This window comes from Aspergillus lucknowensis, assembly GCF_044049455.1.
Source record: "Aspergillus lucknowensis strain CBS 449.75 chromosome Unknown BJX67scaffold_55, whole genome shotgun sequence".
NCBI lineage: Eukaryota > Fungi > Ascomycota > Eurotiomycetes > Eurotiales > Aspergillaceae > Aspergillus > Aspergillus lucknowensis.
This window is the reverse complement of record NW_027263599.1, coordinates 139,911-164,444: the sequence shown is the minus strand read 5'-3', so window position 1 is coordinate 164,444 and position 24,534 is coordinate 139,911. Positions and strand designations below refer to the sequence as shown.

At 51.0% G+C, this 24,534-nt stretch overlaps 11 protein-coding genes across 11 annotated transcripts; 5 read left to right on the top strand and 6 right to left on the bottom strand.

The window, feature by feature from the left end:
- Positions 1 to 688: 688 nt before the first annotated feature.
- On the bottom strand, positions 689 to 3,179 carry BJX67DRAFT_390767 (glycoside hydrolase family 95 protein; the record flags this gene model as incomplete). Its single annotated transcript, XM_071034680.1, has 3 exons — positions 689 to 2,361; positions 2,412 to 2,635; positions 2,692 to 3,179. The coding sequence occupies 3 exons, from the start codon at positions 3,177 to 3,179 to the stop codon at positions 689 to 691; spliced, it is 2,385 nt and encodes a 794-aa protein (XP_070882187.1).
- Positions 3,180 to 3,865: 686 nt separating this feature from the next.
- Positions 3,866 to 5,790, bottom strand: BJX67DRAFT_364452 (uncharacterized protein). The gene is made up of 2 exons (XM_071030196.1): positions 4,798 to 5,790; positions 3,866 to 4,750 (listed from the first exon to the last, which is right to left on the bottom strand). Exons 1-2 carry the CDS (start codon positions 5,310 to 5,312, stop codon positions 4,396 to 4,398), a joined length of 870 nt encoding a protein of 289 aa, XP_070882186.1. The 5' UTR covers positions 5,313 to 5,790; the 3' UTR covers positions 3,866 to 4,395.
- A 1,887-nt stretch (positions 5,791 to 7,677) lies between these two features.
- Positions 7,678 to 8,739, top strand: BJX67DRAFT_266737 (uncharacterized protein). The gene is made up of 2 exons (XM_071026443.1): positions 7,678 to 8,136; positions 8,195 to 8,739. Exons 1-2 carry the CDS (start codon positions 7,755 to 7,757, stop codon positions 8,422 to 8,424), a joined length of 612 nt encoding a protein of 203 aa, XP_070882185.1. The 5' UTR covers positions 7,678 to 7,754; the 3' UTR covers positions 8,425 to 8,739.
- A 1,023-nt stretch (positions 8,740 to 9,762) lies between these two features.
- Positions 9,763 to 11,385, bottom strand: BJX67DRAFT_364447 (molybdenum cofactor biosynthesis F family protein). Its single transcript, XM_071030195.1, has one exon. It carries the CDS (start codon positions 11,004 to 11,006, stop codon positions 10,179 to 10,181), a length of 828 nt encoding a protein of 275 aa, XP_070882184.1. The 5' UTR covers positions 11,007 to 11,385; the 3' UTR covers positions 9,763 to 10,178.
- A 252-nt stretch (positions 11,386 to 11,637) lies between these two features.
- On the top strand, positions 11,638 to 13,711 carry BJX67DRAFT_364445 (amino acid/polyamine transporter I). Its single transcript, XM_071030194.1, has 7 exons — positions 11,638 to 11,723; positions 11,793 to 11,813; positions 11,875 to 12,200; positions 12,252 to 12,474; positions 12,526 to 12,865; positions 12,931 to 13,436; positions 13,498 to 13,711. Exons 1-7 carry the CDS (start codon positions 11,684 to 11,686, stop codon positions 13,617 to 13,619), a joined length of 1,578 nt encoding a protein of 525 aa, XP_070882183.1. The 5' UTR covers positions 11,638 to 11,683; the 3' UTR covers positions 13,620 to 13,711.
- Positions 13,712 to 13,890: 179 nt separating this feature from the next.
- Positions 13,891 to 15,605, bottom strand: BJX67DRAFT_364441 (wax synthase family protein). Its single transcript, XM_071030193.1, has 3 exons — positions 15,361 to 15,605; positions 14,618 to 15,284; positions 13,891 to 14,548 (listed from the first exon to the last, which is right to left on the bottom strand). The coding sequence occupies exons 2-3, from the start codon at positions 15,232 to 15,234 to the stop codon at positions 14,092 to 14,094; spliced, it is 1,074 nt and encodes a 357-aa protein (XP_070882182.1). The 5' UTR covers positions 15,235 to 15,284; positions 15,361 to 15,605; the 3' UTR covers positions 13,891 to 14,091.
- A 1,389-nt stretch (positions 15,606 to 16,994) lies between these two features.
- On the top strand, positions 16,995 to 18,147 carry BJX67DRAFT_384945 (uncharacterized protein; the record flags this gene model as incomplete). Its single annotated transcript, XM_071033762.1, has 4 exons — positions 16,995 to 17,392; positions 17,467 to 17,512; positions 17,601 to 17,817; positions 17,993 to 18,147. The coding sequence occupies 4 exons, from the start codon at positions 16,995 to 16,997 to the stop codon at positions 18,145 to 18,147; spliced, it is 816 nt and encodes a 271-aa protein (XP_070882181.1).
- A 455-nt stretch (positions 18,148 to 18,602) lies between these two features.
- Positions 18,603 to 19,539, bottom strand: BJX67DRAFT_390765 (alpha/beta fold hydrolase; the record flags this gene model as incomplete). The annotated part of the gene is made up of 1 exon (XM_071034679.1): positions 18,603 to 19,539. The coding sequence occupies exon 1, from the start codon at positions 19,497 to 19,499 to the stop codon at positions 18,603 to 18,605; it is 897 nt and encodes a 298-aa protein (XP_070882180.1). The 5' UTR covers positions 19,500 to 19,539.
- A 1,038-nt stretch (positions 19,540 to 20,577) lies between these two features.
- On the bottom strand, positions 20,578 to 22,027 carry BJX67DRAFT_364439 (putative isopropanol dehydrogenase). The gene has a single exon (XM_071030192.1). The coding sequence runs from the start codon at positions 21,896 to 21,898 to the stop codon at positions 20,783 to 20,785; it is 1,116 nt and encodes a 371-aa protein (XP_070882179.1). The 5' UTR covers positions 21,899 to 22,027; the 3' UTR covers positions 20,578 to 20,782.
- Positions 22,028 to 22,413: 386 nt separating this feature from the next.
- BJX67DRAFT_364438 (uncharacterized protein) lies at positions 22,414 to 22,884 on the top strand. The gene has a single exon (XM_071030191.1). The coding sequence runs from the start codon at positions 22,534 to 22,536 to the stop codon at positions 22,867 to 22,869; it is 336 nt and encodes a 111-aa protein (XP_070882178.1). The 5' UTR covers positions 22,414 to 22,533; the 3' UTR covers positions 22,870 to 22,884.
- Positions 22,885 to 23,400: 516 nt separating this feature from the next.
- On the top strand, positions 23,401 to 24,375 carry BJX67DRAFT_266678 (GNAT family N-acetyltransferase). Its single transcript, XM_071026442.1, has 2 exons — positions 23,401 to 23,894; positions 23,953 to 24,375. The coding sequence occupies exons 1-2, from the start codon at positions 23,480 to 23,482 to the stop codon at positions 24,222 to 24,224; spliced, it is 687 nt and encodes a 228-aa protein (XP_070882177.1). The 5' UTR covers positions 23,401 to 23,479; the 3' UTR covers positions 24,225 to 24,375.
- Positions 24,376 to 24,534: the final 159 nt, after the last annotated feature.

Sequence of the window (24,534 nt, the reverse complement as noted above, 5' to 3'; positions counted from 1 at the left end):
AATGGTTCCATCACTGGTGCAGGAGGGGTGACTCTCACGAGTCAGTCAGCGTGATGCTCCTCGGCTTTCTGCAGCTGCCTCCGCCTCTGCCTGACCGCAATTTCACAATTGCCTCACGGAGAGGCTTCTCAAGGACTCAAATACAAGGATAAACCCTGAAGATGAGCCTCGGAAATCCCCTCACGGCCAATTCGGGAAAGAGGGGTCACCCTCAGCGTGATGAGAACGGATATTCGTCGCGCACCGTGATGGCCATCACATCCACATCGCTGAGCCAACATGAAGTCCAACTACCCAACCGCTCACGCAACGGCGATTGGCCCAAATAATTCCAAAGAGTGCCCCTCGGGGGGATTCCGGTGCTATGCAGCCTCTTCGTTGGCGCCTTGGCTTCTCGATATCTGTCGTCTGAGTGGCTGGAGGGACGGGCTAGGACCCAACCCTGCGGGATCTCAGGCGGCCCATTGGCGCGCCCCTGAGCCCTCAGTGGCCGCTTTCGTGCGTTCATGCAGAAGGTTCCTGCAGGCTGCAGGGGGGAGCCACTCAGCGTGGAGGGAGCTGCAGCTGTGGGTTTGTGCAGGGAGAACGAATCGAGAGCTCTGGAGATGCCGGGTTGGCAGGCATTGCGGGGAGCCCTCTTGAACCACGTCTCACAAAGAGCGAAAAAGTACTCGATTCTGACGACTGACTACACAGTAATAGTATACTCCCCCCCTTCCTCCGTCGCAATCGTCCCATTATATGCCTCCCCATCAACAAACAGCGCCGCATCCCCGTTCACAAGCAGCGTCAGCTCATTCCCCAGCAGCGACGTGATCGTCGCCTCCGTCAGCGCGCCCCCTTCCCACGAGATACTCACCTCGAACCCACCACGAGCCACAAGCCCCGTCACAGAACCCGTCGGAACAGCCGCCGGCAGCGCAGGAAGGAGATGCACAACTCCCGCATGGCTCTGAAGCAGCAATTCAGGGATCGCTCCCGTGTACCCGAAATTCCCATCAATCTGGAAGACGCTCCCCTCTCCCGCATCGCTGTTCCACAGATTCGCAAGCAGATACGTCTGCGCCCACGTCTGCACACTCGCCCACGCGTCGTCGCCGCGGTACAGCCGCGCGTACAGCGCAATCGCCCACACCCGAGACCAACCCGTACTCCCGCCGCCGCTGTCCAGGCGGTGGTCGAGGAGCACGCCCGCGGCGTCAGCGAGCTCGCTCGAAACAAGCGGTGTCATCTCGGAGCCTGGGAAGAGGCCGAAGAGCGGGGAGAAGTGGCGATGACCCGGCTCCGTCTCGGCGTACTCGCCAATCCACTCCAGGATCTGGCCGCCGGACCCGATTTGCGCCGGTCGCGTTTTGTTCAGGTACTCCTTGACGGTTTCGGAGAGGTCGTCGGCTATTCCTAGGATTTGGTGTGTTTCGTCGAGCGCAGTGAATAGCTCGAAGAGGAGGGTGTTGTCCATCTGCGGACTGAGGGTGAGACCCTCTGTGGCTCCGGCCTGCGACTGGTCGTCTGGGACCGCGAATGTATTCTCCGGGGAGCAGGAGGGTCCCGTGGTTAAGTAGCCGTCCATGTCGAAGAGGTAGCATTCGAAGAAGGCGAAGAGGTCTTGGAAGATCGGGTAGGCCCGTTCCTCCAGGAAGGTCTTGTCCCCCGTGAACCGGTAGTGCTCCATCATGTGGAGGGCCAGCCAGACACCACCCATCGGCCAGATGGAGTACTGGGTCCCGCTGTCGACTGGCGCTGCATCACCCCAGAGGTCGGTGTTGTGGTGCAGGACAAAGCCCGGGCAGCTGTACATTCTTTCCGCGACATCCTGGCCGCGTTGCTGGACGCGAGAAAGAAGGCCCCAGAGAGGCGAAGTCAACTCCTGCAGGTTCGTAGTTTCTGCGGGCCAATAGTTCATTTCCAGGTTGATGTTGACGGTGTATTTTGCGCCCCAGGATGGTTCGTAGTCTTGGTTCCAGAGCCCCTGGAGCCCAGGGGGTACCCCCTCATCTCCTGTGTCGCGAGACGATGCAATCAGGAGATGCCGTCCGTAGTTGAACAAGAGGGTCGCGAATTGGACGTCGTCATCCGGAGATGATCGGTAGTTCTCTTGCCGCTGGTTTGTCGGAAGCGTCGCATCGCCTGCCGATGTTCCCAGATCGAGAGTAACGCGCTGAGCGAGTGTTTTATGGTCGTCCACGGCCTCCTCCCGGAGCGCATCGTAGCCCAATTCGGCGGCAGCATCAAGTTTGCTCTTGAGTTCCGCTTCCCTTCCGGCGTCATCCTCATACAGAAATGAGGATTCGGCGTCCAAGAAGAAATCCACCGTCGTCGCACCGGACACAACCAAGTTGGCGCCATCGGCAGTTACGGTACCTGTTGCAACAGTTAGTTTTATGAGATTCCGCACAGCGACTCAGTCTGACCTTCGTCGACGACAACTCTCACTTCCGCAGTGAATGTCATGTAATCGAAGTCTCCCGTGTTGGCTGTCATCACAATCGAATTCACCCCGTCCGCGGCCGTGGCCGTGTTGTCCTGAACATAGTTCTCCCGTTCCAAATATGCACTTAGATTAATGGATCCCGCTGTATCAGCCTGGATCCGGAACCCAAGCACTCCAGACGGGGCGCTCGCAATCAATTCTCGTCTACCCGCGTCAGCCAACAATGCCTTTCCTAGCCAGTCACCAGGGAGGGAGCTCACTTATAACCCACACCATCATACCCATATTCACAAGCCGCATACCCCTCAAGGGTATCCAAGTAGCGCACAAAGTCCGTGCCCGAGTCGTCACCCTGGCCCAGATCCACAGCCAAATTCGCCAATACCTGATACTGGCGCGGACTCGTCGGGTTCCCGACCATATCGCTCATAGCGAGCGATCCAGCCCCCGAAATATCGCCATTCACCAGCGACTCTCGCACGGTGGGGAACGAGCCCGCGGCGTTGGAGTTCACCCGGTCGCTGAATGTGCCGCTCCACACGGAGTTCTCGTTCCAGGTGATCGTCTCCGTCGGGGAACAGTAGAGTGTCCCGCCTACTCGGCCATTGCCGACGGGGAGACTGCCGCTGAAGTCGGACGCGGGGGAATCGTACCACAGGTGGCGGGAGCCGTCGATTTCGACCCCAGCGCTGGCGGATATGAGTGTCGTCAGAGCGACTGCGACCCCGAGTTGCCGGCGGAATGCCATCTTCGCACGGGGTGGGAGAAACGAGCGTTCAAAACAGCTGGTTGGCGGGGAGGGAGGAAAATGGGAGACCTGCTGCCGAGCCTGAACCTGAATTGTCGCGGGGACAATGGATTTATACTATTTCCCGTCTTCCTCAAATTCCGGTGGGCTCGTGGTCTGGCCTGGCATGGTGCCGAGATGGCCAGCTGTGACGATCCTCATTCCCCATGGGGACACAACGGTGATCTCCCCCGCGGAGAATTGACGTTAGCGGGAGGGAGAATCGGCAGGATATTTTACGAGTCGACTGATAATTCGCGGCTGAATGCTGACTGTTTGATGTCCTGCCCTAGAAATATCCGAGTGATTCTTCAGGTTCAGACCCATGGTGCGATTCCAAGAGCCTCTTTCGAAAAGCTGAGACGTTTCCTGTCTCATGAGTTCTGTGTCCTCGACTCTCACCCGCCTCTGCGCAGCTGGGCGACGGGTGTCTAGAATTCCGATTCATTTAGCCGACGAATAGCCCCATCTGAAACGCTGGATCTTGCATCCCCCATGGCTCTGGGCAACGCAGCATGCAAGCGATCTTGAACGACGCCAGGAGTGAGGCGGGTGCCTCCGAAGGCGACTTCTCTGCACAGCCAAATTACCCAATTTGCCAACCGGCCTCCCCCCCGGTCGAACTCGGACAATTGCCGAATTCGATCACGCCGTTCATCACGATTTACTAAAATGGTGGATTGGGAGGCTTGGCGAAAAGGGTCATTATTTCGTGGCACTCCACATTAGAGAGAATTGACCTCGGGATTGGAAACCCAGTACCCTTCAAGAATAATCTCAGAGATAGCGCCAGACTCCAGAACGCTGTAGAAACAAAAAACAAAGGAAATCGGTGAAATGATCACCATTAACCAAAAGTAACCTGGTCCAACCGCGGGACCCGACTAGCCCCTTCCACGATTGAAAGATTCAACAACAAATACTGCTTGACTGCCGTCATCCTGACAGGCTGCTCCCGTCGTCAACATGGCCGCATCAATGGGCTCAGGTGTTTCTTTCCTCGTCACCCAAACGGGTATCCAATTGTCGAGTCACAATACTGGCCGCATTGGAGGGCTCAAATATTCCAACTCGAGGGTGATTGAAGCCGTTGGAATTTAAGACGATACAGCAACACTGGCCACGGTGAACGGCTCATTGATTCTCCGAGTACACCCTATCGAGGACAACTGCACCCCTAAGACGGTTCTTCATTTCGAGAATTGGCGGTGGGCGACGACCTTTTCCTCCCAGCTGCTCCTTTGCATGCCTTAACGTGGTCGATGTGAGCGGCCTTGTCCAAAGTCTGGTTGGAATCACGACCGCAGATATATTGCAGGTTATATCCCTTGTCGCAGCTCTTCAAGTGGCGCAGATAGTTGTCTCGGCGCTCACCCGAAAATTGACCACCGCAGCTGCCAAACTGAAACAAAATTTGACTCTGTTCGTGTGCTTTTGACCCGTAATGTCTGGATCTATTACGTAGTGTACTGAAGCCTTTGTCCGGACATCCAAGTTCACAACGGTACCTGTGTGCCCTCGCTTCATGGTGCCTGGGGAGTGTCAGTTTATACAAGGAATGGTAGCGGGCATAACATACAATAGAACGGCCTCATCCTGAAAGGTCTCGCCGCAGAACTTGCAGAGGAGCGGCGAGAGAGGAGTGGCTGCGTCGACATGAGATGGTATGAGGTTGCGGTGGATGGGACGTGGTTTGAGTTCAAGATCCACGGACGGAGTTGACATCACTGATCCCGACTTTGGTGTTAAGGCATTGTGGGATTCTGGAGAGGAATTTGTCCGCTTGAGAGTTGGCTGGCTGGAGGTCTCCGAGAATGAAGGTGTATCAATATCAATCTGAGGCGATGCACTAATATCTAGAGTGGGTAAATTGGAAGGTGGAAGAGGTACGCAGGGTTCTTGGGAACCATGCGGCTCAGATAGAGTGGCTGCATAATGAACGAGTGGATCATGAATTTGAGGGTGCAACCAATCCGAAATTGATGGAGCACAGCCGTACGGGTCGCAGATCCAGTTATCGAATACTAAGTCCCAATCATACCCAGTGAACCAAAGTTTGTGCTTCGATCCCCGGCTGAACAGCAAAGTTGGCATTGCTGCCGTACCGCGGTTGGGAGTTGCCTAGTCCCTGGAAGGGCCAAAGCACTGACCCTTTACAAGAATATTCATCTTCAAGTTCTTGGTTCTGAATGGAGAACGCGCGGGATCACTATCCCGCGCAGATCCAATTAGCGAGGTGCGAATATGGTCGAATTGAGCCGCACACTATGAGAGAGGGTCATCAGCAAGTCTGCAGGCCACATATTGATTCTCGAATGCCACAGTTTGGGGTGACTACTTACTAGGGTGTGCGGAAAAGAGGGGTTTGTGACAGCGACTGCGGACTTGCAGAGAAGAGAAAGGAAAGAATTCATTGAGTTGAGAGATGTCAGGCAAGCTTATATCATGTGGTAAGCGGCGGAACGTGTCAATGGCCAAGACACACGTCGATCTCAAGTTGAGACCTATCACGAAACAAGCAAGGCGTAGGGCAGCTGAGGCCCATTTCTCGCAACGCTGAATGGCTGCAGTCGTGAGGACCATTCCCCAAGTTCCTGAATTGTTGGCCTCGCCGCTGAGGACAATTGCTGCCCGCACCGCCACTCTCAGGTCTCCAGCCCCTCCGCCGTGGGAAATCTCCAGCCATGGCCATAAATGGCCATTTCCATCATGGTGCTGTCCCACTGTGGACAATCCTCTCTTCACCTCCAACATCCGTTTCCACGGGCTGTCACTTTTGCGCATCCACGCAACCCACCTTTTTTGTTGGGCGCGAATGAAGCCCGACGAGTAGTATGTTGCCAGCAGTTAAAATTACGGGTATTTTCCACCAGGTACAGGCAATCACTAGTGGGCGTTATCTAACACAGGGAGCGAGGAGGCATTGCGGCTCCAAGTGATTCAGCGAAGTCCCATAGCCCCATAGCGCACTGGGCGCCAGGGGAAATCGAGAGCTGATGCGCGCGAGCAAATAAAAAGGAGAAGACCTCCGAGACTCGAGGTTGAACAAACCTCTTCGTGCATGTTGTCCTTTAATTTCCTCCAACTCTCCCCAACTACTACAAAAGATGCCTTTATCAATTTTGACACCGAGGGCACTGGCTTTCGTCCTGCCTGGTAAACACAGTGCCCCTGTACAACTCTCAATCCGCGATCAGCCGTTCGTGGATTGACAGTATTCAAGCCGCACAGAGGAAACCATCTGAGATTCAATGCCAGAAAACTGTGGTCAGCACCAGCGGGGGTGTCCGCCCATAATTCCGAGTCTTATTGGTCAATGTTTCGGGCGGCGTGACGCGAGTCTGCAGGCATCGCTGCAGAGAAGCTCAACTCAGTTGACAAAACTTGCAGACACAGCCCCCGGAACTCTGGCAGAAAAGTGTTTTTTGAACAAATCAAACTGTCCCAGGTAAATGGAGCCACGGACGATCATTTCCCCGTCACAAGGTGTTACAGGCTTTCAAAATGGTGTTGTGGCGCCAAGCTGTCCGAGGAAGGCTGCAACCTCGATCTCAGTGAGCAGTTTGACTCGGCTTTGACTGTGGGTTTGTGTTCGCCTTCACCGTCTTTTTCTCCATCAATGACTCCGAAGAGGACCGTGCCAACGACCAGTCCGAGCCAGCAATCCCCCATGACGACAGCGAATCAACAATGGGGGATTAGACGGGGACGGAAATGTCGGGCTGGGAGCTGGACTCGGGCTGGGAATACCTCTCCGAGCTGCGATGTTGGCTGGGATCTTCGTGAACCGGGAACGAAATCGTATCATGCCTCAGCAGGTCCCAGGAGGCACGACGGAGAAGCCTTACGAAAAGCGAGAACTGGATGCGAACGCTACTCGGGCGCAGCTGGACGGGGCGAATCAAACAGGGACAAGACCAGCGGAAATTGAGGCATTACGGCCAGAGGTATTCGAATTCAAGGACGGCTGTATTCATGCTTGCCACGGCCGGCAAGTTCATATTCGGGATTCTCTTTTACCCTGGTGGCCTCGCCAGTGTTCATTCGCTAGTATCCTCTTGTCGTAATCGTGGCCCAGTGTTGTAACCTGTATTGAACCGTTGCATACGCGTCTGCTATCCCGAGGTCTAGTCCTCTCTAGAAAGGACATTCGACCGCACAGTAATTACGTCATCGCTCGCTGGTGCGCAGGCGAACCTGGCGCCAGGGTTCCTGGGGAAGCTCACCCAGGAGCAGCTGTGTGGGGCTGACATGCGGTTGACCAATAAGACGACGACCCCTCCCTGAGGACCATTGGATGAGATTGGATGAGATTGGATGAGACTGGATAAGACTGGATGAGACTGGATGAGACTGGATAAGACTGGATGGGGTTGGATGGGGCTGGATAAGGCTGGGTGGGATTGGATGGTATTGGATGAGGCGGGACCATTTGATGAGGACCATTTCATGAGGACAACAACTAGATCCAATTATCAGAGGACCATAAAGATTCACCATGCCGGGGTTGCAACAACTTATTGAGCTGCGCAAAGCATGCGGGCGATATTTGATGAGTATTTAAACACCAGTCAATCTCCAGAAATTCACAGCTATCGGAATCAAGACTTCATTGCGTCTCCTCCACTTTCAATCATCATGTCACTAGAAACAATACCTATTCGGAACGAAGCGAACGCAGAAACCCAGCCGACTCCACCATCTCCAGCTGCTGTGGCGTATAAATGTGACCTGAGAATTGAGCACCGCTGCGGGAGAATTACTCGAACGACCATCGCTGTAGCTCGGAAAAGCGAGGGTATGGACTCCCGAAAGGTCTGGGAAACGATCAAACGAAGCCTAGATCGGAAGGAGAAGGTCCTTGCTGCCTTAGAGCTATTGGGTATTCGAGCTTGCGCGATTCCCATCTCCGAGGTAGGTATCACCACCATCCTCCCAAACGGATGCCAGATAGCTAACACTCCTGTTTTAGACAGGTTATGAGAGCTCTGCCGACACAGACAGCGTTAGTTCCAGGGTCGAAAGCCTGAGCGATTTGGCCAATTTCGAACTTTCGACATTTGCTTCCTTCTTCGACGAGTTGGACGACGGTCCTTTTGTTATCCGCCTTACACTCTTTGACAAACAGCCCATGCTCTCGATGATCGGGCGCGGTGCCTTCCTCCTTCTCACCATAGGTCTCCAAGTCGGGCTGGCCGTTGTATGACGAGCATGTGCAATGTACTATAGCCGTCAGTGCAGAGGAAACTCCAACACAAGTCAAACCATATCCCATACAAGTAGCGCAATTTATCCTTCCCCTCGTCCCATGTCGAATTTCAACCCCATACCCCATCCTCCCTTCACTTCCGCCTCCATCGACTCGCCCAAGTAAACCAAAAAGGTCCTCCCCTTATGCTGAATCTTATCCAAAAGCAAACCTTTCTTAGCCAACCTCTTCATATTCCATCTGATATTCCGCCTCGCGACTCTTGTAAGGCTTCGGAACTCCAATAAGCGTATGTTCGTTTGCCTCAATCCCGATCAGATAGGGCGCCTCGGTATGTCTCACGCGGTACACCCGCTCCTCTCTCGACGGGTCTTCCTCGAGTAAACACCCCAGCACGTATTTCCCGTCAAGAACGTCGCTAGCGAATCCTGGTTCCGACTTGGTACGAGGATCTATCAATTGCAGTGGACACATCATTAAAGTCATTGGTCATGGTGGCAATATCATTGTCAAGAGTTGAGCAGTTAAAGAAAGCAAGAAACCAAAGGAGGTGGGACAATGGGCAGTTCGCGGTCATATAATTTGTGAAAGTGCAATAAGAGGTCCTTGCTCCCCGTCTTGTCACGCCTAGTCAATTCTAATTGGTCGACATTCTGAACCGTGGTTCAGAATGTCCGAAGTCTTAATGGCCTGAACCAGGTCGAAAAGCGACATTTTCGGTTCTATATTTGATGGCTCGTTCTGTTTCGGGATCGGTTCTGCGTAGTTACTGTATGCCCAAAGCACGAAGGCGAGAAGAGGCAACAGCACTGGTATCCACTGCGGTGCAAATGTGTCAAGCGCGATCAAGCTATATTTGGAGGTGAGCAGGAGAGCAAATGCTAAACCGATGCGGAGTTCGAGTGATCTTAGGGATTCGATGGGACTCAATTTGCTTTCCCAGTCAAATACATGGTTGGGTGTTGTTGGCTCTTCGCGGGCCATGCTTTGTAACCCAGCGTCGCGTCTAGTGGGGTTTCCAAGTTGTGTTCCTTCATCCTCCTGGAGTGAGGGGGTCGATCGAGCCCACGGGCGTCGTTTGTCAAGGGAGAAAATTTGGATGAGGCTGAGAGGCGTTTGCCAGCATCAGAGTGGCTTTGGCTGCAGCCTTCTTGGCCACAGGGCAACCCGCACATCCATGGCATTGCCAAGAGCCACTGGACTTGGTTTCTCGGAATGCTACAACTCCATCGCCGCTTGTTGTTGCGGCCGGACTGGATACCAAATCTCAATGTCTGGCTTGTGGATACCAGAAGAAACCCTGTACCTGAATCTTGGGCAGTGCCCAGATTTATCGCTTACTTTTCCGTACGTATCGGATGTCTGAATGGTTACAAGCCGACAAACCTAGTATGTATCCCCACTACAAATACCTCCCGTTAAATCAAGTGGGGATTTTTCAACGCCTCACTCCACCCTGCCAACAATACGATATATTTTCGGACATGCTTTTCCATCCAACAAAACATCTCAAAGAGCAAGATGTCACTGGTGTACATATTTCTCGTAGTAGCCCGTAGTAGCCCAAAAGTAAGGATTGTTTTTGTAAGATCAACAACTGGCAATGACTAACGGGCTAGCAGACTTGGGAATGCTATCGCTCAGATACTTCCATATGTTAAACTTCAAGCGGGATATATCACTGTCCGAGCCCGCGACATGGATTGGGAAACCCGGAACGACAATCGTGCTGCGCATTTTGCAACTTGACATTAGTTGCTCAGCGAAGCCAGAACCTTATCGATGGTCGATTCTGCAAGGATGTTGGCATGAGATCCGAAGACTTTGTGAACCATTCGTTTGGCCTTCAGGTCCCAGCAAAAAAAGCGACCCGTTGAGCGCATCTGCTGAAGATCCACCACAATAAAGGACTCAACCGGCATCACTGTCTCCGTCCAGAAGAGCATATATAAGTCCTCCCCTAGTTCGAGCACCTTGGTCGGTTCAGTGTCCGCAAGGCCTTTTTCAGTGCCAGCGACACAGTGCCAGGTGAAGGTGCCACGATTCAGGTAGATATGCTCGTACCAATCTCGCGGTGTATAGCGATACAGGATATGCTTGCCGACCAATGCATCTGTTGGTTGGAATGACTTTGCATTGCTATGGTTCTCCATGCGCGCATTCAAGAAAGTCGTCTTCGTGCGGCGCTTGCCCTCTCGGTCGTAGAACCCCGAGATACCGCAGATCACTTGACCAGTGATGGTATTGAGAACCAAACTGACATTTTCCTCGTACTTTTCCTTGTAAAAGTCGATAAAGAATACTTTAGGTCGTACCTCGAACGCCTTATATTCCTGAGTCCCAGACGAGTCGACAATCAGTCCAGACTGGCCACTCTCCTCAATTTTCCATGTCAGGACTTTAGCGTCGCGAAAACTGTGCATGATGCGCATCCCGTTTTCAAAAATGAGCATGAACTGCTGATTGGCGAGCTCGTAGCTTCGAGGCATCAGGTACTCGTCGAAGCCAGCTGTCCAGGATTCTGCATCGGGCCATTCCGAAACAGGCACGTAGTCGTTGGACTTTGGATCTTTCGACATCTTTTCAAGGTAGAAAGATGGAGGCAAAGGATGACGCGGATTGAGCACTGAGATCGTTCAACCCGGCAGATCTAGTCTGTGGGCGGTTCCAGTAGTTGCTTGTGAGTTAGTTCCTCAAGAGATTTAAGGGAGATTTGTCGTCCTCTGAGTATTATAATATTCCTCCATGCAACCCTATTCTATAGAGTTTTCTTCTACGGATCACTTCCGCCTTTGACACTACGCTCAAGAATGGTTTCCGTACTTGGCGTTTGGCTAGAATTCTAGGAAGCTTTCATCAAGCCGAGGTAGTGGGGCTGAGACGCAATTATTAACTTTGGGCAGGCTCTACCTATTACCCAATATGGTTAGGTTTTGAATTGAAATCCACGGATAGCCTTTGGTCCTCTGATAAGGCTCGTTCCAAGCGACCGCGTCAGCCGAGAAAAGATAAAGAAAACTCTCTAAGGTGAACATCACGTGAAAAGGCGGAACATGACCGTGGCCACGGCGACTTTGGCGGAAGGGAAGCTGAGATTGATAAAGGCACGCGGAATTCGAGCGCCCTGGCCATGTCCCAAGGCAGATAAGCTTTAGAGAGAAATGAGGCATATATATATACAGACTTGCCTGTGCTTGACAACGCTCTTACTTTACATCAAAAACCCCAATAGTGTTATTTACTTCCCCAAATAACCATGCACGAGTCTAATGCAAAAGAGAAAATTGAGCTGGGAAGTTAGTACATTTTGTATTCCTGTAGCGTATGGATGGTGTGGATGCTAACAGCTATGGTCGGCATTTCAGCAAGCGACACAACGGAGCCAGGTGCGTGGGCCAAGGAATTGGCTTGAATAATCTTGTGTACTGATTCAAATTTATCCACCAGAAGGGCCGCATCAAGCTTGGATTGCCGAGACCATCGCCTTGGAGAATCTTGGTCTTGAGCAAGTGACTCCACGGTCGATTGGATCTCTCGAGATCATCGGCGCTGGCTGGAATATATGCAACAGCTGGTCTGGCATGGCTGCGACACTCGCAATTGGCATCACCCAGGGCGGGACAGTTACGGTTCTCTATGGCCTCTTTACTATTCTATTCATGGTGGGATGTTCCGCAGCGACCCTGGGTGAGCTTGCAAGTGTGTACCCGACCGCTGGCGGACAATATCATTGGACCTCAATCTTATCCCCGAAACGCACGTCTCGTGGCCTGGTAGAGCTCTCTTGAAACTGAATACCTGTTCATGAGAATAACAAATTGCAGAGCTACTTATGCGGTTCGCTCAACATTCTGGGATGGATCGCCAGCACCGCTGGCGTTTGTATCATCCCTGCACAGCAAATTATGGCGATGGTGCTCTTCTTTAACCCCAAGTTCAATGCCCATCCTTGGCATTACTTTCTCCTCTATCAGGCAGTCAACATCTTATTTCTGCTGAACAATGTCTTTCTACTAAGGAAAATACCGTGGATACATAACGTGGGGTGTAAGTATCGCATACTCATTTGTGTGATCTTGGTACTGATAGGAGAGATAGTCACGATATCTATTTCCTCTTTCATAGCTATTGTCGTTACCTGTCTAGCCAGATCAACTCATAAACAAACAAGCGAGTTCGTCTGGACGACCTTCATCAATGAATCTGGCTGGAGTTCGGATGGCTTAGTCTTTATCACTGGTCTGATTAACCCCAATTACATGTTTGGGGGGCTTGATGGTGTCCTTCATCTGGCAGAAGAATGCACTAATGCAGCAACTTCTGTGCCAAGAGCCTTGATGAGCACTGTAGCCATTGGCTTTGTCTCATCATTCGTTTTCGTCGTCTCTATGCTCTACAGCTTGAGCAATTTTGACGAGGTCCTAAAGACTATCACCGGGTAAGAGAAATCCCTTGCTTGAGAAGAGCCTTTTGTGTCTGTTGTCGTCTGATCTCACAAATTAGTATTCCTATTTATGAGATCTGGTATCAGGCATCGCGGTCCTCTGCTGCAGCGACCGTCTTCCTTTGCTCAATTCTGATAGGGGCCTTCTTTGCTATAAACGGCTGTCAACAGACCGCTTCGCGGCTTACTTGGTCATTTGCTCGCGATAACGGCATCTTGCTCTCTCGCTACATCAAAGTCGTCAATTCCTCTCTATACGTCCCAGTATGGGCCCTTGTATTCAATGCACTCGTTGTCTTCATTATCGGCTGCCTTTACTTAGCCTCCACCACGGCTTTCAACGCCCTTATCGGTAGCGGACTCGTTCTGCAGCAGCTCACTTTTGCGATCCCGGCGGCATTGTTGATGTACCGCAGAAGGAGTCGCAAGTTTCTCCCACCCTCACGGTCATTCAAGTTGGGCATCTTCGGCTGGCTCTCGAACTTCGTGACTGTAGCGTTTGCGCTCGTCATTCTTGTCTTTTACGATTTCCCAACAGTCGTGCCTGTGTCCGCTGGTAACATGAGTAAGTATCGTCAAGCTGTTCAAGCTATGGAGAGATGCATCCAGTGGTTAATTTATGTCAGATTACACATGCGTCGTGCTCGGTTGTATGGGAATATTCATTGTGTTGAATTGGGTATTTCACGCGAGGACGGTGTATCACGGACCTCGAATCATGGAGGAAACTATGGACAGTTCTTTGTAAACAAAGGGTACTTAACATTGTCCAGTTACCCTGAATTCTTTTGACTGATCAGGCAACTTACTTCCATTCAATCCAATTCTTTCAAACTTGACAAATTTCCCATATTCGCATGGTACATACTATCTTAGATTTGCTCTTACAGTTAATAGTTAAATAAGTTTTAAATATTAAACTACTATTTAAATAAAAATATAAAACTTATAATCTTCTCATATATAGTTCTAGGACTTTTTTTTAAAAAAAATTATACTTTAATATTCTTATATTAGTATTCTGAAGAGATTAATAGATCTTATTTTCTACTCTCTCTCTTAGCTTAAGAATATCTAGCTCTCTGACCAAGACACAAACATGATTGCTGATGCCCTTTGCCATGGAAGATGGGACAAGCGCTCTAGAAAACCCTCAAGCCTGTTTTGCGAATATTTTCCATATCCAAGATCACTCGTTCGCTTGCGCAAAAGGTATTGAGCTACGCAACCCAATCCTCGACCAACTTCACCACTGAAACCGGCACCCCGTTCTTCGCCGCATTCTGATACCTCAGCAGCGGAAATGTATACAATGCCATAACACACATCATAAACCCCCAAACCCACACATATCCGATAATTCTTTGCCAACTCTTTGGCCGTGAACTCGAATTCTCCGTGTCTTTGCATTGCACTCGTCGATGAATTTCCTGCACCGCGTCCTCAATCATGATCCCCACCGGGTGAAGGAGAAAACACCGGAAGGCGCCGGACTTTGGAGGCCAAAATCCAGCGCGAGCGTCCATAGCGGCGTGCAGGAAGGCGGAGATGATGAACACGACGAGGATGTTGGTATATCGTTCGAGGAGCGAGGGGCGAGGCAGACGAAGAATCGTCCGGCATATATATGAGGAGATGTTTGTCATGGGCCAGCGAAAGAGCTGGTGCCAGTATGTCCTTTGTTTCTTATGAGTTCAGAGCCGACAAATCAATGAATAGATGAACAAAGAAAGAATAAAATCTCACCCCCAAAATTGCCTGAGTGTATATGTCTCTGTTATCGACCCAAACAAGTTCGGCCACCGCTGCGGCGTTGATATTCCCAGCGCAACCGAGATCACCGAGACAACTCGGTACTGCAACTCGATATACCAGGTCCCCGTTGGTCCGCAGGCGAAGAACGCGATGGCGAGGTTCTTTAGCGCGTCTTGTGCCGTGGCGGGTGGGAGGCCTAGATTCCCAGGTCGAAAGAAGAGATACTCGCTTCCCTCGGGGAATAGTCGCTTGGAGTCCTCGGGGGTGAGGGGTTTGTAGAACATAAGGTCGAGGACCAAGTATTCTGCTGCGATAATGGCCAGGTTTTGGACGAGAAAGGTGGAGCGAGATAAACGTGCGGATGGTTTGGGTCTGTTAGCGAGGTTTTTGATCTCGTAGCGTGTATCGATACCCCGGATCGCTGTGGCGATGTACAGAGCGCGGAAGAGATGGGTGAGCCTTGTTCCGTCAGACATATCTTGGTTGTCACCGCTTGCAGGATCTGGCCCGTTTTGGTGCGTGTCATGTCTCAGGTCGTTGATATCGATCGCGCCTGTACAGAGCAGGTTAAAGTGATGCAAGCCAAATCCGACTACGATCGCCGCCATGAACGGGTTGAGCGGCTGAGAGCCTCCGAACAGGTCGAGGGCAGACCATGCTTGGTGTGTTGTCAGCGCTATCAGGGGGACAATGGCAGGGCGTATTAAAGATTGCTTGGAAGTATAGCAGATTACCAATGCTGTGAGAATGGTTTGTATGCCAAAGGAGACGAGGAGCCGGTGTAATGTCATGATTGCAGCTCAAGCCTTGTTGCAAGTGTGGATCACCATGGACCACGGGTAAGGCCCAAGGGTGAATTTATATTGCTTCATGGAGCTGAAACTCCTCTTGCCTAGCCTCTTGGTGAACCAATCGTGCTTTGGAAGCAAAGTGAAAATGTAACAGAGTTTTGTGTCAGCTGAAGGAAATCCTGATGACCGACGGGTCAGCCCAGGCCGGTTTTTGCTTCTCTCACCCGCTAGCCCGCGGTTCAACCCGCGGGTTGCCAAGACCCTTGAAAGAAAGGGCGAGAACCCTCTTGCTAAATTAAATTAAATAACACTCAGCCTAATTAGATTTAGTGGATTGGCAGGCCCCGGGGGATGAAGGGAGGTACCTCTAATTCATGCAGGTCATAATTTCCATGAGTAGGTCCTTTCTCCTGGAGATTTGGGAAAGGAATCACAATGTGAACTGGGGAGGAGACTAGGGCTCCCTCCGTTTGACTTTTGTGGTTAGAAGACGCTTTTCTTACCTACGTAGGTAGTACAGCTTACTGCTTTTTGAATCGAGCGCTATCCAATGATATTTATATCTATTTCCTTGCCGCCAACCTACACCTTGCACGATAAGGTTGAAGAAATTGGGTTTATCTAATATGGGTTGCAAGAGAGAAGAGATGACTTGTTTGCAAGGTCGGGGTAATGAGTGATACCTTCCGCGGCTGAGTTGTTACTTGGACTAAGGTAACTATTAATGAAGACCGGCTATGTTCCTTATTTTTACCTTAATAGTTCTCTGTATGTCGAGATAGATAAGAGTCTCTGCCCCCGGGTGGATATACTGCGCCAAAAGCAATGGTTTATCCGGACGTTTCGATCGTACCTTCATCACAGCAATATTCAGCGCCATCGCAACAGCTCGGCTCCCGTTCTTCACAATACCGCGCTTCGTCAATAGCTCATCATAAAAAGTTGCCGCAACCTCAGCACAGATCTCATAATCAGACGGCCACAGGGAAGCAATTGTATGCGCAAATCCGGCAACCTGAAACCCGCTCGCGAGATGCAAAGTCTCATCTGCCAACTCTTCAACTTTGTTCTGCGCCGTCGAGCAGGCAGAAAGGTATGCCAGCCAGGAGCGCCGCAAGCGTGAATTTACTCTTTGCAGAACAGTAAGTCTATCAAGTGTCGAGGGGTCCCTTCGCGAGAAGGGTCAGGATTTTTGTTCGGGTCTTCCGTACTCTGGGGTTTGTATGACAAGTCGAAATCAGAAAGGATGGCCGTTGCCCTTTACCCACCCTAAAAACGACTTTGGCCTTTTCTCCCTCTAAATGTTACATTGCAGAGCTAGTCGACCAGCCACAAATCTGACGCGTTATTTGCAATCCTTGCTGCGAGCGATTTGGTCTCTCCGAGGAATGCGAGACTCAAATTCACGCTCGTCAGTCGAGCATCCTGTACTCGACAAGGTGAGTCACTGACTGGGTGTAATAACCACTAATAAGATAGTTATCTCCCGCTCCTCGCCTCCTTTTTCTGCGACCCGTCTTCTGGATCATTCTTTTCCGAGAGTTGTTCACCAAAATACAGCCGAAAGAAACAGAAAAATGACTTCTACCAAACGAGCATTGATAATTGCCAGCCCCTTCGGAGGCCTCTCTGGGCCCCTTAATGACGCAGAGTCCATGAAGAGGGTCCTACAAAAGTGGGGATTCGAGATCTTCGAATGCTACAATTCAGCCGCAACCCGTCAAGGCATCCTGGACGCATGGCAGGGACTAATCGCCGCTACGTCGGATGGGGACGCAGTTGTTATCTACCACACTGGGCATGGAAATATCGTTCGGCCGCGAGATAGTCATGGTCACGTCACCAGCGACGAGGAAGAAGAAGAGGTGGACGCGCAGAGTGGGAAGAAATTGGGCTCGTCGCCGTTCCAAATCCTCGTCCCCATGGACTATGACCAAACAACAGACACTGATTTCAGGGGGATCTTGAACCTCGTGTAAACGAACACGACGAGGAAATCACAGTCGTGGTGTCTAAATATGCGCCCAATCGAATCCTCACAGGTGCGAGCTTGAATGCCTCTATTGGGGGTGCAGGGATTGATATATCTACTACTGTACGTCTCTTCCTAGCCCTAATAATTACACAGAAGGGGGAAAATAAAATTACAGGTCTGACGAATTCTTCAAACTAATAAAATCCAGACCTTCACCGGGCCTGCAACAAAGAAAATCCTCGCCGTGAAAGACACGCCAGGGTGCGAGGGTGTCTTCCCGCTCTGGACGCTGAGGGAAGGGTTCGGGGTGATCAGTGTATTCAGGGGCCCTGAGAAGACACTGTTCATTGAGAATGATCGGGTGCCCCTGGGGGCGACGGCGTATTTTAGGAATGTGCCGGATCTGTATATTGTCGAGTGTGGTGGTAAGTATTGAGACATCTTCGTGCTCTAGTCAAAGATTACTCAATGGAAACGGGGGGTAAGAGGTGGGAGGTGGAGTAGAAATGGTATCGCGTCCTCGGGCTTGTGGGGCACGTAACAAATTGTAGTGCAAAATGAATGTACATCGCTGGATATCCTCTTACAATCACTCTTTAGATAATCATGCCCGCTATCGAGCTCTAGACAACCTCCAAACCGTGGGTGCTAAAGTCACCGGCCTCTTACTCATTGGTTCTCCGGTCTTGGCGCCGGTATTCTTTCTGGGGAGAGATTCACAAAATCAGTTGATTATCGGGGCTGCGGTGCAGTAAGTTACCCAATTGACTTTTCGCGAGGAGGGATGGCTTCCATCACTGCTGCAGCCTTCTTGGTCAGGGGGCGCCTGCATATGCATTGTATTTCCAAGAGCCTCTGGGCTCGTTTCCTGAGTGTGGAGCGGTTGGAAGTCTGTCACTGATACCCGGTGAAGCACCTTGTAAAAGGTTGCTTATGACAACCCATTTCGTGTCCGTGGCAAAGTGGTAACTAAGTCTCGACATTATCTGCGTGAACGTTGGTAACCATCGCCGGATTGGATTGACCTTGTCGAAATCAACGTTTATTCATTTCAGATCCCCGATTCCCTGCTGCATACTGGTGGACTAGTAGGGATTGCGAACCTGTTATAATACGGTGTGGCCGTGGCCCATAAAGCGCTACCAGCGAAGTCTTTCCAGCCCAGTAAGCACTGGTGATCTGGGACGTTGATCTGAACAAGAATGAATATCTAGAAAATCGTAATCTCCTCATACACATCCCCAGGAGACTCGAGGGGAATCAAATGCTTTACACCTGGCACAATCCTAAATGATACCCTTGCGCCAGCATCTCTGAGAAATTGGCAGACCTCTTTTTCCACTCTTTCCCTAGGCTCAACAATATCCAGCTCTCCAGCTAAGACACGAACATGGATGCTGACGCCCCTTGCCGGGGAAGATTGGAAGACATGCTTCACGTCTTCACTGACATCCTCTGCCATTCCGTAGGTTGGCCACGCGGCTTTGGCAAGCGCGTTCCCGGATAAGCTATCGCGAACCACATTCTGAGTATCTGTTTCCGTGAGATTCCTTCCCTCAGCGAGAACATTTGCGAGTATCCAGCGAACAGAGGCCTCAGAATCGTAAGCTGTTTTCTGCTGTTTCTTCATCTCGGGAGGCAAAACGAGTGCAGCGGGTGGCGCCGGTGCGACCAGGAGAATACCCTTGAGCTCTTGGAGGAGATGAGCTGGCAGAGTATATAAGGCGGCGAGCGCGACTTTGGCTCCCATTGAGTGGCCGACTAGGATGAACCCGTGGTCTAGGAGGGTTTTGGTGTCTGCATCTTGGTACAGCTGGACTATGGCCGATGCTATGTCGCCGGCCATTGTGGTGATGGAGTATGCCCTTCCGTTATCTTGTCCTGGGCCGGTTGATTTGCCCCATCCGCGCAGGTCCATGGAGGCGGTTGGGTAGTCGGATGTTAGGGACGATGAGGACCCCACCGAAGTAAGCTTGTACCATGTTAAAGAGGAGCCTCCCCAGTAATGGAGGAAAATGAGAAGGGGCTTGCTGGAATCTTTTCGCGGTTCTGTGATGTGAAGGTGCAGGGTAGTATCCTGGGAAATAGAGAGGAATAGAGATGACATCGTGGGTACGTGAGCTGGAAGACCAGGAGGTCCGAATTGTAGAGTACTGGAAGCTAAGTTGTGTCCACTACTTGTTTGTACAACCTGCTCGGGATGACTATCTATATACCCGGTCGCTCGAGGAGAATAGGGCTGGATCCCGAGGACCCCGGGAGTTTGACGGATTTGCAGTGTTTGGACTCGAGGAAGAAGTGGATCTGTGTTCGGGTTTTCTGGGGCTGAGCGACTGGCAGTGTTTGCACCGTGCAAACCGCCATCACAAACAATGGGCTGACATGCGGGAAATTTCGAATGCGAGCGAGGAAATCTGTTAAAAGTGCTTTAGGATTGCAACGGTCCTTTAGAGTGGCCTTGATGCTGTGCATAGGAGCTCTGTTTGGGGATCCAACTTTCCCATTGCTCCATGGACTTGTGCACGGGCCCTCAGCTCCTCAGGAACCAGGCTGGGGCTCTGTCCGTGAGAAATGAAGTTACACTGTCAACATATAGTCGAGCAAGCGCGACTCCATCCCTGTGAGAGCCAGATATGGCAAAAGTGTTAAGTCAACTGAAACTGCATCCTCCCTAACAGTAGTACTTCCCAGTACTTCTCTCCATTAAAGCTGTCCCAGGGAGTATGCAAGAAAGAGGGCAATGAATGGCCTTCACCCCGACAGGCGGAACCGTGAGTCGTGGACTAATTGAGGGGCTGTATTTAGCGCTTGGTGACTATGTGGGTCGTTCTCATCATTCAAGTGTGGGAAGCAAGATGCTTGACCTCGGGACCATTCAGGTGTGTCTTGGGCTGCGAAGTCCAACTCTGCAACCCCGGATAGCCGCGGGTTATCCCAGGGCCACAATCTTTGCCATAGTTTTATCTCAGGGATAAGATCCAACCCAAGTGACCATTGGATAGCTAACATCCAATGACAGTAAGCCGGGCTGGATTGTGCTCATTGGATTGGAAACCTGTCTGGATCATGGCAGAGATCAAAATCTGAGCCGGACATTTATCTATGGCCAGAAATCAGAAGATTCCAACCACAAGTTACGATTCCTCTGTCGAGAGTCTTTTAGCTACAGTCCAAACCAGTTAGGGGTCAAGGTATTTATTATTCCAATTACTCAAAGTTCCAGCCTGGGGTTTTCTTTTTCCTCTCAATGCATGCTGTTCATCCGTATCTCCATCCCAGAACTTAGAAGTCGAAGCCTCACAGACCCTGCAAATGAATGTAGCAAGGATGCTAGCACTAACCTATGACAAACAATTTCAATTACCGTTGCCTCCGCCACCCCAAAAGATTTTATGGCTTGAAGCAAACATTTCCTCCCCACCCAGTCAGTTTCGCGGCAGCCTCAAGAGCCTGACCCGCCTCCTCCAGCCCAAACACCTGGGTCTCGGTAACACCAGCCTTTTCGCCTAGCGGTAGCAACCCAGCCTCAACCATCTGAATCAGTCGCATAACCTGGTCCCGCGAATACATGAACCGCCCTTGGAGCCTGAGACTCTTGAGCATGATCTCAATATAGGGCAGCTCGACTTTGCCCAGCATACCACCCTGGATAATACAGCGACCAAATGGGCGCAAGGCACCAACTCCCGCCGTCAACAACGAGCTATCCGGGACCGTTGGTGGCGAGAAGTCGAGATACGCATCCGCACCGTCCGGCAGGCCCGCTGCCTCCCGGAACAATCCAGTATTGCGCGCTGAATCAGCAGTGACAACCACCGTCCTCAAGCGCCCCGTGGAGGCATGAATCTTCTCTAAGTTCTTCAGTGCGTCCGCGTTCCTCCCGGCTGCCACAACTGTCGCGCCCATCGCTAGGGCCACTGCGACGGCAGCACCTCCGTATCGTCCCGTAGCCGGGGCAATGATCACAACTTCTCCCGGCTTGATGTCAGCTTCCGAGAGGCCCCCAAATGGTACGGCGCAGACGGGTATCAGGCTCAAGTCCGTGAGTGAGTACCCCATCTTGTCGAGGAGCAGGCTCTCGTTCAACGGGTGTAGGTTCTCTAGGGGGAACGTGGTATATTCCGCGAAGGCAGCATTTCGCCATGGCCCGTCCATGAGCTTCTGGGCGGCAGGGTAGCCACCGCCATGTAGGCCGAATAGAATCGTCACGGTGGCACTGTCTCGTCCATGGATGGTGATGTCACAGAACACCAGTTGGCCGGGAGTGAGTTTGACGGCGTCCGGGCCGACCTCGACGACACGCCCGATTGCGTCGCCCCCTGGTGTCATCGGTAGAGACATGGGGTAGGGACGGGTGCCATTGAGGACCTCGGCCATGTAGGGGACGATATTTGCGACGAGGATCTGGACGACGGCTTCGCCTGCGCCGGCTGTGGGACGGGGGACGGACTCGAGGGTGAGTGGTTTGTCATGGGAGTGTAGAACAAGAGCTTTATGGGTTGCCATTTCTGCTTTTGATTTTAATAAAGTCCCTTTGGGTGATAGGTCGAGGAGCAAACGGAGTCGATGTTATTTTTTATTTTATCACGAAGGGTGGGGGGGAAAAGGAAAGTGAGGATGATATCCTCCTTCCCCCTCTTCCCTCATCTCACTTATATACCCATTCTTATCTCTGACGATGTCATGAATTTAAATTCATCCAAGCGATCTAACTCCGTAAACGCCCTTCCCGGAGATAGTTTCCTGTATCACCGGACTTGCCACTGGCTTTCTCACCCTTCGTATTCAAGCCTCAGCAATTAATTTACACGAACTTAGCGGAAGACAGTGAAAATTAAACCAGCTCGAACATTCCATGATCACAATCTGAATTAAACCTTGCCAATTTTTAAGAGTAGGAAATTCCCAATGTAAGAGTTTCCCTGGACAACCAGTCTTGATTCGATTTAACTTTTGTCGGTGCCTGTGGCTTTTCACCATCCGAGAATGCTGGAGTGTCACCGTGCTCCTTCCGCAGTCTTGACTTTTTGCTCGCTGGAGACCGAATTCAAGACCCCTTTGAAGGACCGGTTGAGCCGTATCAAAGAGAATCTATTCTAATGCAGCCTTCGACAATGTAAATACTATTCTTTCTCTCAGTGATGGGCCAGCGCAGGACCCTTTATTCATACTTGACAGTGCTCCAAACATGCCATTGGCCACCCAACATAACCAGGGGCACGAGCCGTGTCTGCTTCGGACTGAGGGATGATGAAGCAAGTACAGCCAACCAAGCAGTTTCCTTGAAAGGAATAGCCACCCTGCTGCAGGTGGCTCGCTTCCACCATTCTCGGGTTCGAGTGCTTCGGTACCTCGTCGAACGACCCATTGGCTATTGCACGAGCAAGCCAGCCGCCCGTTCCAGCGCGAGACTGAAACCACTGCACGTGCCCTCGCCGAACACGAGCCATACTCCGATGGGAGACCAAGATGGCTAAAATGCGTCTGCCAAGCCCTTTGATACCGACACTGGCGAGACGAGCGTACTGTTGAAATTTGCCTTGCCTTAATAATTCCCATTATTAGGCTCTTTGCATGAAGAAGCAACAAATACGAGGGCCAAGTGATTCGTGTCCCAAAGCTTGTGTTCCAAAACTCGTATTCCAAAACTCAAGCCAGCAAAACCTGCAGTCCTTATCTTGCTTTCTTGCAGACAGCGGGAGTTCATGAAGCCAATGGGCACGACCCCTACAGGAGGTGTTGGAATCAGCGTCTTGAAACGGTACGGCCACTCTTGATAGAACTGCCAAGCAATTCATAAGTTTGGTATCACACTGGCCCGGGTAACCTGCATTTTGGGCCACGCCAAGCACACGTAAGCATCCAAAGGCATCATCATTCTGTTTGCTCCTGGACCATTAGACGTTCGCAAGTCATGGCCGAGGCGACAACATTGCTGCAATCTTGGAGCCTGCTTGGGAATGCATATAAACTAGCAACTCGGAAAAACCAATGAATAAACTTCTTACAAACAACTTGAATTTCGAACTGATTCTAACTCATGCACCAACTTCAACAGAGCCACTATCTACAAATAAATCGTCCGATATGTCTGAATCCAACTACACGACCACCACCTTCAACGACTCCTACATCTCTGAAACCAGCGAACTGTTATTCAATGCAAAGCTTGGACTGACAATTAATCGTCTCCTTTTCAAGAATTGGCCTAACGAGGCCATCCAACGAAAGAACTACAGAGCTGTTCTGGAGAACTTAGACCGCTCGAAAACTGAGGCGCTGAGTGTCGTCGATAACGCATCCGGCGAGGTTGTCGCCCACCTCAGTATCACACGTAAACAGCCGCTCGCAAAAAGAGGTCAAAATATTCTCTCTTCCAATGAAGACAAGGAACAAACAAAAGATGCAGAGGTCCCAGAGTATTTCAATCCCGTTGTTTTATCGGCCGTTCAATCTGCCGTTGCTGAGCTTGCACGGGGTCTGGGGGATATTGATCACCTTGGTACGTACCGTATCTCCGTTGCCTTCTGTGTGATACGCATAATAACATTGGTATCTAGAGCTGACGTACATCATCGTCAAACCCGAACACCGCGGCTGTGGGATCGGAATCCGACTGATGGAGCTCGTCTTCAGCAAGGCAGAGGCCTTGGGGCTTCCAGTGGCACTATCTTCCGAGCCACAGGTGTATGACTTTTTTATTAAACGGGGTTTCAAAGATACAAAGTACGTGGACTTTGATCTTGCGAAGTGGGCTCCTCCTTATTCGGGATTCGGGATGTTTAGATTGGCCGGGTTGATTTGGTACCCTAAAATTGGTGGGTATACGTAGAGAGGCTGGTGTACTAAGACTAAGACTTTGTTATACAAATCATTGGAAGGAAAAGATTCGCGTCCGGCAAAACCATGAAGGTGGATATCAAAGCCTTTGTAACTTTTTTTGCATGCAAATATTCTTGTTTTATGTTCTATGAAGTGTAGTAAATTCCCATGTGTTTGCTTGGCCACAACAGTTGCAGATAGATTGTCCCACTTACTATTGCAAAGTGAAACCCTCGCGGCCCTGTATTGCATTCACTGAAATACCTGCCTTGCCACTTCGTCCAGGGCATGATGAGATATATGAGGATTCCGTCAAAAAG

What these genes read in the sequence shown, in the direction of transcription:
- BJX67DRAFT_266678 (XM_071026442.1), top strand. Translation starts at nt 23,480, where the DNA reads ATGTCTGAATCCAACTACACGACCACCACCTTCAACGACTCCTACATC. An exon ending in GGGGGATATTGATCACCTTG is followed by an intron (nt 23,895 to 23,952) that starts GTACGTACCGTA and finishes ATTGGTATCTAG; the next exon opens with AGCTGACGTACATCATCGTC.
- BJX67DRAFT_364445 (XM_071030194.1), top strand. Translation starts at nt 11,684, where the DNA reads ATGCACGAGTCTAATGCAAAAGAGAAAATTGAGCTGGGAA. An exon ending in AGAGAAAATTGAGCTGGGAA is followed by an intron (nt 11,724 to 11,792) that starts GTTAGTACATTT and finishes TCGGCATTTCAG; the next exon opens with CAAGCGACACAACGGAGCCA. An exon ending in AACGCACGTCTCGTGGCCTG is followed by an intron (nt 12,201 to 12,251) that starts GTAGAGCTCTCT and finishes AACAAATTGCAG; the next exon opens with AGCTACTTATGCGGTTCGCT.
- BJX67DRAFT_364452 (XM_071030196.1), bottom strand. Translation starts at nt 5,312, where the DNA reads ATGCCAACTTTGCTGTTCAGCCGGGGATCGAAGCACAAACTTTGGTTC. An exon ending in CAGGATGAGGCCGTTCTATT is followed by an intron (nt 4,751 to 4,797) that starts GTATGTTATGCC and finishes GACACTCCCCAG; the next exon opens with GCACCATGAAGCGAGGGCAC.
- BJX67DRAFT_364439 (XM_071030192.1), bottom strand. Translation starts at nt 21,898, where the DNA reads ATGGCAACCCATAAAGCTCTTGTTCTACACTCCCATGACAAACCACTC.
- BJX67DRAFT_364441 (XM_071030193.1), bottom strand. Translation starts at nt 15,234, where the DNA reads ATGGCGGCGATCGTAGTCGGATTTGGCTTGCATCACTTTAACCTGCTC. An exon ending in ACACTCAGGCAATTTTGGGG is followed by an intron (nt 14,549 to 14,617) that starts GTGAGATTTTAT and finishes TAAGAAACAAAG; the next exon opens with GACATACTGGCACCAGCTCT.
- BJX67DRAFT_364438 (XM_071030191.1), top strand. Translation starts at nt 22,534, where the DNA reads ATGGGCCAGCGCAGGACCCTTTATTCATACTTGACAGTGCTCCAAACA.
- BJX67DRAFT_266737 (XM_071026443.1), top strand. Translation starts at nt 7,755, where the DNA reads ATGCGGGCGATATTTGATGAGTATTTAAACACCAGTCAATCTCCAGAA. An exon ending in GATTCCCATCTCCGAGGTAG is followed by an intron (nt 8,137 to 8,194) that starts GTATCACCACCA and finishes TGTTTTAGACAG; the next exon opens with GTTATGAGAGCTCTGCCGAC.
- BJX67DRAFT_364447 (XM_071030195.1), bottom strand. Translation starts at nt 11,006, where the DNA reads ATGTCGAAAGATCCAAAGTCCAACGACTACGTGCCTGTTTCGGAATGG.